Source organism: Gekko japonicus, unplaced genomic scaffold, assembly GCF_001447785.1.
Source record: "Gekko japonicus isolate JY-2015 unplaced genomic scaffold, Gekko_japonicus_V1.1 scaffold1748, whole genome shotgun sequence".
In the NCBI taxonomy this organism is placed as follows: Eukaryota; Metazoa; Chordata; class Lepidosauria; order Squamata; family Gekkonidae; genus Gekko; species Gekko japonicus.
The window spans coordinates 195,204-206,515 of record NW_015169832.1 but is presented as its reverse complement, the minus strand read 5'-3'; the positions used below and the strand labels follow the sequence as shown (position 1 = coordinate 206,515).

Sequence of the window (11,312 nt, the reverse complement as noted above, 5' to 3'; positions counted from 1 at the left end):
TTGGGCAGGAGTTAGCCACTGCCCATCCTAAGCACTTCAGCCCTTAAATCCTTTCCTTTCCTTTTATTTATCAGCTTCATTGACCAAAGGTCTTAAGCCAAGCATACAAACAGCTACTATAAAGCACATGGCATATAATTACAAAATAATCTAGACCAGACATTTTAACAATAAAAGGCTAATAAAGGTAAAGGTTCCCTTGCTTGAAAGCCCGTTGAATTGGGTTGCGGTGCTCATCTCCGTTTCAAAGCCGAAGAGCCAGCGCTGTCCGAAGACGTTTCCGTGGTCTTGTGGCCGGCATGACTAAACACCAAGGCGCACGGAATGCTGTTACCTTCCCACCAAAGTGGTACCTATTTATCTACTTGCAATTTTTTGCTTTCGAACTGCTAGGTAGGCAGGAGCTGGAACTAGAGATGGGAGCTCACTCCGTCATGCGGCACCCGGGTCTCGAACTGCTGAACTACTGACCTTCCACAGCCTGCAGTTCAGCGTCTTAACCACTTGAGCCACCGCAGCTCCTATAAAAGGCTAATAAACATACTCATAAACAATATTAATAGACAGCATTTTATACAATTCCCTAAATTCTGTGCAATCCCGTGATATTATGGAAACTGGTTTTAGAATTTTAAAATTTATATACATAAAACTACCTACAGCATTGCAAAGCCGCTTTAAAAATAACACCGTCAATGAAATATTTTGCCACCAAGCGAGTTGGTACAGGGTCCTCATCTGCTAGCAATAAGGTTATCACCCATGGTTCCACAGGAAGGTGATATCTTTGTAAAACAGGAATAGTCCAACAGGATCTGGGGCCAACCCACTGGTGGCAAAATAAAATAAGATGATCTAAGGTCTCTATTGTGCCTGATCCACAATCGCACAATATACCTGAATACTGTTTTTTAGCAAAATGGCCTCTTAACTCTGCAGTTGGAAGAACATTCAACCTAGCAAGCGTGGAGACACATCTACGGGATGTAAAGAAGCTCATATATGAGGGAATTTTCAGGGTGGTTCCAGAGCACTGGATGGACCCTTAAGTGCTGGAAAGCCCTGACGTTCGCTCACAACACACAGAACCAAAAGGACCGGTGTGGAACACGAAAGACGTGTCTGTCTTCTATAGAGGTTCCAAAATACAGTCTCTGCCCCCACAGATACCAAGTGCACAGGGAACACCTAGCTAAAGTCTGACAGGTGCTTTTCAACTTGGACAGGAAGCTTGGTTTGCACAGATCCCCAACGTCCTGCACTCCAGCTGTCAAAATGCTCCCTTCTCTCCAAAAATGGGAAATACCCTTGATCAGAGCACAGAGATCATCAGAGCCCACCCCACGTTCTAAATCAGGAGTCCCCAACGCCAACGTGGTGCTCAGGGGCCCCGTGCAGTGTTCCCTCTAAGCTGAGTTACTGTGTGCTAGCTTACAGTTTTTGCCTTAGCTCAGGAAGGATGGCTCCAGAGCAAACTAATTTATGCAGCAGCCCAATCACTCGCTCACAACTTTAATGCCAGTCGATCACAAAGGAGAATTTTTGCTCACGAGACTCCACAGCTTAGAGGGAGCATTGGCCCCTTGGTGCCTGCTGACCCCTTTCCTGGCACCTGCCAAACGCTTTTAGAAAGTGGGCGGGACCAGATGGGGCTTTGGCCCAGCAAGGGTTCTGATTGGCCACTGGAGATCTGAGGGGCTGTCAAGATTTTTCGAAAGGCTGCTTTGGCAGTAGCTGCTACCACGGCACAAAGACCTTCACGGTGTGAAGGAAGTTATTTCGTGGCTGGCTTCGCCTCCCGCCATGCTGAGTCCGAATTCCAAAGCTGCCCAGAGGCTCAAAATGTTGGGGACCCCCTGTGCTAACCCACATCCAGTCACGCCGCCCTCCCTGCTGCTCGATTCCACGACTCTCCCTAGATGCTCCATTCAGTCAAATTCTGTCCCTCTTTCAAGACATGCACAGAGCAGTTCTTAATAGATTACAGGCTGTGTCCCTCTCCGGATCAAAAGTAGACACGCGAATGAGAACACAGCATCCCTATGTCAAAAGAGCCAGCAACATTCGAAGGACGGTTTCTGAAAACAATCCCGATTGCTCAGGTAAGAGACACAAAGCAAACGCAGGGGGAAAAGATAAAAAGCCAAGATCCCTAGGGGGTCCCTCCCCCAGCTGGCCAGAGAGGGGGGGAAATATCCTCCCAATACTCCAATCCAATCCAAATGCCTTTACTGGCATAAAAAAGAAGAAAGATATAACATGGCAAATTTACAGAGGATTTCAATTATAAAATCAGGCATCAGATCGGGGAGCTGATCTTTTGCTCCCCTTGCACCTTGCAACTAAACTTGTAATTACTGAGATATATGTCAGAGTATATGAGGTAGCAAGCAGTTACTATAGATCAGTTTGATCTATTTGACAGACCTAGCTATGACAGACCTAGCATGACGCTAGTAATCATGTAATTACAGCCAGGTGTTTTCTAGCAGGTGTTACTCTTTTAGGTCTTGTTAGAGTTAGTGATTACATCACCCTGTTAGAGATTGGCTGGGGTTCAGTATAATAGCTATCTGTTTAGTAAGCGGATGGGGACTTAGTTCTCATAGACTAAGGCACGACATGCTGTTCTATAGCCTGTAAATATCTCTATAAATACCTTTATAACTATATAAACTCTCTGTGCACCTTCATAACTGGTTAGTCTCCCGCTTCTTATTTACAACACCCAATAGTAATATGGGAACATCGGTCATATAGTAAAAATGATACTAACCTCGCTTCAGGTAAACCGTGAAAGTTAGACACAATAGGTTTGATTATACAGTCCCGTGCTTCCCCATAAAAATCACAATTGAGTAAAACATGGGCTACCGTTTCGAGGTGCCTTCCTTTCCGTGGGCAGAGTCTTTCTTGATAGGGAATGTTGGCAAACCTCCCAGACAATACCGCTGAGGGAAAAATATGCCAATGAGAATGCAAAGCAACCCTCCCCCCGCCCAAGCCAAGAAGCTTCTTTGCTTCAGAGTGGGGCTGCTTCCAACACTCTTTGAAAGAGAGCCAGTTTGATGTAGTGGCTAGAAGCACGGACTCTAATCTGGGAGAACCGGGTTTGATTCCCCACTCCTCCACATGCAGCTGCTGGTGTGACCTTGGGTCAGTCACAAGTTCTCTCAGAACTGTTCTCTCAAGAGCTCTCTCAGCCCCACCTACCTCACAGGGTGTCTCTTGTGGGGAGGGGAAAGGAAAGGAGTTTGTAAGCCGCTCTGATACTCCTCCAGGTAGTGAAGGGCGGGGTATAAATCAAATCTTCTCTTCTTAAATTCCGAACTGATGCAACATATTTTGGGAGGTACAAAGAGAAGCCCTGACTTGAATAGCACAGGTTAGCCCGATCTCAACAGATCTTTGAAGCTAAGCAGGGTTGGCACTGGTTAGAACTTGGATGGGAGACCTCCAAGGAATACCAGGGTCATGACGCAGAGGCAGGCAATGGCAAACCACCTCTGAATGTCTCTTGCCTAGAAAACCCCATGGGGTTGCCATAAGTCTGCTGTGACTTGACGGCAAAAAAAAAAAAAAAAGATGCAGCAGACAGAACTGTTTAGTTTTGCTTGTATATGACGTAAAAAAAAAAAAAAAAAAGATGCAGCAGACAGAACTGACCCAATAGGCGCTTGATGTTCTTTTGTTTCTTGCTTCTTAATAACCAAAGAAGAGGCAGAGACGCAAAGCAGCCAAAGGAAAGGAGTTTGTAAGCCGCTCTGATACTCCTCCAGGTAGTGAAGGGCGGGGTATAAATCAAATCTTCTCTTCTTAAATTCCGAACTGATGCAACATATTTTGGGAGGTACAAAGAGAAGCCCTGACTTGAATAGCACAGGTTAGCCCGATCTCAACAGATCTTTGAAGCTAAGCAGGGTTGGCACTGGTTAGAACTTGGATGGGAGACCTCCAAGGAATACCAGGGTCATGACGCAGAGGCAGGCAATGGCAAACCACCTCTGAATGTCTCTTGCCTAGAAAACCCCATGGGGTTGCCATAAGTCTGCTGTGACTTGACGGCAAAAAAAAAAAAAAAAGAGGAAGAGAGACGGGCGCTTGATGTTCTTTTGTTTCTTGCTTCTTAATAACCAAAGAAGAGGCAGAGACGCAAAGCAGCCCCGTCCCCATCAATGCTCCCTCTAAGCTGTGGAGTCTTGGGAGCAAAAATTCTACTTTGTGAACTCCTGGCACTGAAGTTGCGAGCGAGCGATTGGGCTGCTGCATAAATGAGTTTGCTCGGGAGCCATCCTTCCTGAGCTGAGACGAAAAATGTGTGAGCCGGAGGCTAAAAACTGTGAGCTAGCTCACATTAACTCAGCTTGGAGGGAACACTGCTCCCCACCATATTTAACTCACCACAGACAGCAAAGATTCTCCTGACTAGTCATCTCCTCTCCCCACCCCAATCGGAGAGCTGTTTAAAATCTGCCAGTCAATGGCACGGCCGTGCAAGCAAGAGCTGGTCTTCTACTGCCCACTTGTGGGACAGACGCAAAACTGCAGCCGTGGTGCCGCATGACATTACGTGCCGAGAAAACTCCCGCAGAGACACTGCTGCCGCCAACCCCGGATGGCCCAGGGGCTTGGAAGTGTTACAGCCTCACCCACGCCTGCCCCAGCCTGGATTTGGTACCTGCAAGGCAGAGTTCATGAAGCAGGTGTTGCCTAGGTTGGTGAGGCCGCAGACCCCCGGCTGGCCCTGGTACAGTTCTTCGTCCTCCACCGAGTTCTTCCTAAGGGAGGCAGGGGAAAGGGGGTTTCAGAAGACAGCCGGGTTGGTCTGCAGTAGAACTGTTATCTTTGAGTCCAGGGGCACTGTGACTTCCTCACTTTTTGGGGAGACTGTTTCTCATTTAAAACACACACTGTGTACATGAACTTAGTAGATTTTCTGCTGCCACCGGGAATTAAAAATTCCAACTCTCTCTATTTTGGTAGAATGACCCAGTGTCTGGGCGCTTCAGAGGACTATGTGGCCCTGAGGAAGGACTGTTCTGATTGCTGGGATAAGTTTAAACAAATAATGATTTATTTATAAAAGAACAAAATACGTTTCTGGGTATTTTTGAACTGTTTTTGAAGAAAGAAAATATAACTAACAAGGCTTGGCGTCACACACAATCCCTTATACACTAAAACTCAGCTCTGACAGGCTTATCTCTCTCTCATGTATATAGCCACACAGGCTGAACTTTCTTGCTCATAGCCACACAGGCTAAACTTTGCCTTCCTTAGCCACACCGGCTAAACCTTCTCCAACTGCTTCCTCTGTCACACAGACTCTCACACACACGTCTATTCAAGAACACAGAATCATCTCATAGACATCTCTCCTCTCATACTCTCAGTCATCAGCCAATCACATCACACTTCTCTACCACTATCACTCTTCTTACATTACTGCAGTCACACTAAACATTTAAAGAAACACATACACCAAAAACGGAATCATTACAGGCACCTTAACAGACCAACAAGAGTTTGAGGGTAGAGCTTTCAAGACTCAAAGCTCCCTTCTTCAAACATGAATAAAGTCCTCTTATCCTAGTCAGAAGCTGGGAGGGAACTGGGGAGTTGTCAAGAATTCTTGTAGAGGATGCAGAGGTACAACACATATTGTCACCAGCTTGATTAGAGAGGAAATGCTTGGGGGGGAAGGAAGGCTGTGAAAGGGGGAAACCAGAACACCAAGGCCTATCCCAGTTTGATGTAGAGGTTAAGAGCATGGACTCTAATCTAGGAGAACCGGGTTTGATTCCCCACTCCTCCACATGCAGCTGCTGGTGTGACCATGGGTCAGTCATAAGTTCTTTTTGAGCTGTTATCTCAAGGGCAGTTCTCAGGAGAGCTCTCTCAGCCCCACCTACCTCACAGGGTGGCTGTTGTGTGGAGGGGAAGGGAAAGGGGATTGTAAACCGCTCCAAGATTCCTTTGAGTAGTGAAGGGCGGGATATAAATCCAATCTGTTCTCTCTTCTTCCCTAGCATTTGGGATAAGGAACAGCAAATGCTTGCAAATTCGGACCATTCTGGATCACCTGCCATCCAAAATGTAGCTGGCCCTTCAAGCAGGGAGGCCAGTTCTCAAGTTCTGCAGATTCAGCAAGGGGTACACAGATCCCCTTTGGGATGGCGCTAAAGGCCAGAATGAGATACTCACATGATATGTGGCCTGGAGCTGGGCCAGGTTCCATCTTTGCTCCTGGACTCCATTATCACCATCTAGTGGAAGCACGTGCAATAAGGTGGTGGGGTGGAAAGAAGAGGACAGAAAGGAGAACAAAAAATAAAGAAAAAGAAAAAAAGTTATTAACTGAAGCATATCTGTACAAACTGTAACCCACATCCAAAGTTAGTATCCCTTCAAGCCAGTGAAAGGGGGGGGGGGAGAAAACAAGAAAGCAAAAAAAAAATTTATAACGGGCGCTTTCACACATACTAAATAACGCAGATTCAATCCACTTCCGCAACCATTTTGCAAGTGGATGCTGCCATTTCACACAGTAAAATCCAGCTGCAAAGTGCACTGAAACTGGATGGAAAGCGTGTTATTTAGTGTGTGTGAAAGTGCCTGTTATGGTGACAATCACAGAGCAACTTGTACAGAATCACACATGCTTCAAAGCCAGCCAGACTGTGGGTGCTGGGCGAAGACAATGGGTCCCATTTGCAGGCCGCCCTCCCCCCCGTCCTTTTCTTAAACTCACAGATGCAGCCTCTGCCCCTCCATCTAGTGTCACTCCTCTTGTCCTTTCTCGGCACTGGAAGCCCTCAACAGGACTAGGGATAGTTTGACTCAGACCCGCCAGCTAGATTATTTTCAAAGGATGGGCATCTTGGATGGGACAAAGGGTAAGGGACAGGGTGGGACGAGAGAAAAGGGCAGCATGGAAATACCCAAAGAAGAAAGATGGGCTTGCCAACATCCAGGTGGTGGCTGGAGATCTCCCAGTATTACAACTGTTCTCCTGACAACAGAGAAGAAGAAGAGGAGATTGGATTTATACCCGGCCCTTCACTACCCGAAGGAGTCTCAGAGCGACTTACAGACTCCTTTCCCTTCCCCTCCCCACAACAGACACCTTGTGAGGTAAAAGAAGAAGAGATTGGATTTATACCCTGCCCTTCACTACCTGAAGGAGTCTCAGAGCGGCTTACAAGCTCCTTTCCCTTCCCCTCCCCACAACAGACACCTTGTGAGGTAAAAGAAGAAGAGATTGGATTTATACCCTGCCCTTCACTACCTGAAGGAGTCTCAGAGCGGCTTACAAACTCCTTTCCCCTCCCCTCCCCTCCCCACAACAGACACCCTGTGAGGTAGGTGGGGCTGAGAGAGGTCTGACAGAAACTGTTCTTTTTCAAGAACAGCTCTTATTAGAACTACGGCTTGCCCAAGGTCATCCAGCAGCTGCAAGTGGAGGAGTGAGGGAATCAAACCCAGTTCTCCCAGATTAGAGTTCGCGCACTTAACCACGACACCAAACTGGCTCTCAGTTCTCCTGAAGAAAATGGCTGCCTTAAGAGGTAGGATCTATGGCATTCTACCCTGCTGAGGTCCCTCCCCTCCCCAGACTCCGCCCTCCCCCAGGCTCCAGCCCAAATCTCCAGGAATTTACTAACCCAGAGCTGGCAACCCTAAGGAAAGGTGCCCAAGTGCAAGGTCTCCCTTCTACTGTCCCACACTTACAACCTCCTAACTTTCTCTTTCCTCCCGTTTCTCCTGAATTGGAGATTCCTATACAACGCATGGGGTGATTTGTTTTCCCCAAGGATAACGCTCTCATGCTATGATTTTAATAACATTTGTTCCAATTATAAATTGAGCGTTTAAAGCATCCCGGGGAAACATAGATGGTTCCCAACAGTAGCTCATTCCTTTATACTCACTGATCTCCACAAATCTCTTAGTGAATACAATTAGCTTACTGGCTCAGCAGGGGGCTAAATGAAGACACAGCATGAGCAGACGTAATCAGGGCAAAATAACACACGGGCGCTATACTGTTTCCCAGTTCGACTGTATATTCTTTCCCCCTTGAGAGAGCCAGTTTGGTGTAGTTGAGAGCCAGTCTGGTGTAGTGGTTAAGTGCGCGGACTCTAATCTGGGAGAACTGGGTTTGATTCCCCACTTCTCCACTTGCAGCTGCTGGATGACCTTGGGCAAGCCCTAGTTCTAATAAGAGCTGTTCTTGAAAAAGAGCAGTTTCTGTCAGAGCTCTCTCAGCCCCACCTACCTCACAGGGTGTCTGTTGTGGGGAGGGGAAGGGAAAGGAGTTTGTAAGCCGCTCTGAGACACCTTCGGGTAGTGAAGGACGGGGGATAAATCCAAACTCTTCTTCTTCTTCTTGAGAATATAACCAGCAGTACCGTGACTGCTGTACCTCCTTCCCACATCATCGTGACACTTTTTTAAGCAGGAGGAAGCTACAAAACCCCTAAACTGAGGTCCCCAATGTGGCACCTGAGGGCATCATGATGCCCGCTGACACCTTTCCCAGTGTCACCAAAGTGGGCGGCGTCCGGTGGGCAGGGTCAAATGGGGCTTTTGCCCAGCCAGACCACTGGAGACTAGCTGACTAGCTGGGCACAAGGCATCTCTGTAGATCAAATTTTGAGTCCAGTGGCACCTTTAAGACCAACAAAGGTTTAGTCAAGGTATGAGTTTTCGTGTGCATGTACACTTCATCAGATACATTGAAATGGAAATTAACAGTTCACATATACAGAGGCAGATGCCTCTACATAGGTAAACAGCAAATCAGCATACAACTCAATGAAGCTGTTTTGACATATGCAAAGACTAAACAGCAATAACAAGCTAAGTTCCTATGCTCCAGAGCTGAGCCTCAGTTCCCATTTAACCCCGTGTGAAGTTTTGAGACCTGCGCCAACCTCTTGTCCTGTTAATGCTCTGCTCCTTAACTAAGCCCCATCACTTGACACTTTCCAAAAAGTCATAAGAACATAAGAGAAGCCGTGTTGGGTCAGGCCAATGGCCCATCCAGTCCAACATTCTGTGTCACACAGTAGCCAAAACCCAGGGGCCATCAGGGGGGCCATCAGCGGGGCCAGAACTCCAGAAGCCCGCCCACCTCAATTATCAGGCTGACAGCACAAGAGGATGCAGAAAGAAATGCATTGCCATGATGTGTTCACAAATCTGGGGTTGGGGAGGGAGGGTGAACAAGTATATTGCAGGGCTATTTTTGGGCAGGAACGCACAGGAACGGAGTTCCAGCTGGCTCCTGAGTTGGCCACGCCCAGCAGGAACTCATTAGCATAATAGGCCACACCCAACAGCAGGAACTCATTCGGATTGGCTACATCAGGGGTGTGTGGCCTAACATGCAAAGGAGTTCCTGCTACAAAAAAAGCCCTGGGTTTTGACAACAAACAAGGTAAACAGAATAAGAAGCAAAAGATGGGTGTGGCTGGATGACCACACTTTTGGTAACATGGGGGTGCGGCCTAATGTGCTAATGAGCTGTGCTGTCAGGGGTGTGGCCTAATATGCTAATGAGTTTCTGCTGTTGGGTGTGGCCTGTTATGCTAATGAGTTCCTGCTGGGCTTTTTCTACAAAAAGAGCCTATATTGTATATCTTTTTACAACCTTTTTATGAAACTAGAATTGTTGATGAATATCTAAATATTTAAACAGATAGATTATCATTTTCAACAAAAGTTAACTTGTGTTTTAAGGGTAATTTTGCAAATGTAGGTATGATCACCATCTCTTGGGTTCTTAGAGGGTTTTCTTTACTTTCTCCCTTAGATTGTAGTTTCCCTTTCCTAATTTTCTGTTTGTAGTTATTAGAAAAGCAATTTAAAAAAATCCCCTTCGGGGGGCCAAAAACAAAACAAAACAACAGCCAACCAATCGGATCCCTGGTCCATTTAGCCGAGCCTCGGAGAAGTCTGATCTGATTGGTGGCAGCTCACCATGGCCTCAAAGGAAGACCTCTCCGAGGACGGCTGCTTTTCGGTTGAGATGCCAGAACTGCTGCTGAGGCCTTCTGCGAGGGGACAGCCCTGGCCTGAACCTGCTCGTTTGGAAACAACAGCGTTACCTGCCCTGAACTGAGGCAAGCGTCCAGCACCGTCGTCTGCAAGTTCCGCAGCCTCTCGCAAGACCCGTCTGCGTTTTTCACCCACAGCCTCGTCTCCTCCTCGGGCGGGATCGAAAAGAGGCGCCGGGCTTCCTTAAGGACGTTGTCTAGGAGGAAGGGGATGGGAGCACACGGGGGGGGATTAGGAACATAAGAGGAACATAAGAGAAGCCATGTTGGATCAGGCCAGTGGCCCATCCAGTCCAACAATCTGTGCCACACAGAGGCCAAAACCCAGGTGTCAGCAGGAGGTCCACCAGCAGAGCCAGAACTCCAGAAGCCCTCCCGCTCTTGCCCCCCAAGCACCAAGAATACAGAGCATCGCTGCATAACAGCACAAGAGAAGCCACGGTGGATCAAGCCAATGGCCCATCCAGTCCAGCACTGTGCCATACAGTGGCCAAAACCCAGGTCCTGTCAAGAGGTCCACCAGTGGGGCCAGAACTCCAGAAGCCCTCCCACTCTTGTCCCCCAGTCTCCAAGAATACAGAGCATCACTGCTGCAGACATAGCTAACAGCCACTGATGGACCTCTGCTTCATATATTTATCCAATCAGCTGTCAATGCTTGTAGCTGCCACCACTTCCTGTGGCAGTGAATTCCACGTGTTAATTACTCTTTGGGTGAAGAAGTACTTCCCTTTATCTGTTCTAAGCCTCCTGCTCCTAAGCCAGTTTGGTGTAGTGTTTAAGAAGAAGAAGAAGAAGAAGAGAAGAGATTGGATTTATACCCCGCCCTTCACTTGGAGTCTCAGAGCAGCTTACAAACTCCTTTCCCTTCCCCTCCCCACCACAGACACCCTGTGAGGTGGGTGGGGCTAAGAGAGCTCTGACACAAACTGCTCTTTTTCAAGGACAGCTGTGCCCGAGCTTGTGACTGACCCAAGGTCACATCAGCAGGTGCAAGTGGAGGAGTGGGGAATCAAACCCGGTTCTCCCAGATTAGAGTCCGCACACTTAACCACTACACCAAACTGGTCCGTGTAAGTGCGCGGACTCTAATCTGGGAGAACTGGATTTGATTCCCCACTCCTCCACTTGCACCTGATGTGACCTTGGGTCAGTCACAAGCTCCGGCACAGCTGTCCTTGAAAAAGAGCAGTTTCTGTCAAGAGCTCTCTCAGCCCCGCCTACCTCACAGGGTGTCTGTTGTGGGGAGGG

At 47.8% G+C, this 11,312-nt stretch overlaps 1 protein-coding gene across 1 annotated transcript in view; it reads right to left on the bottom strand.

The window, feature by feature from the left end:
• The window catches only part of USP11 (ubiquitin specific peptidase 11), a 48,178-nt gene that overhangs the window by 31,854 nt on the left and 5,012 nt on the right, over positions 1-11,312 (bottom strand). Inside the window, exons 4-6 of the mRNA XM_015417275.1 lie at positions 10,113-10,258; positions 6,205-6,266; positions 4,679-4,778 (exon numbers count right to left, since the gene is read on the bottom strand). Of these exons, the coding sequence (XP_015272761.1) occupies positions 4,679-4,778; positions 6,205-6,266; positions 10,113-10,258 (308 nt within the window). The remainder of the gene's footprint in view (positions 1-4,678; positions 4,779-6,204; positions 6,267-10,112; positions 10,259-11,312) is intronic.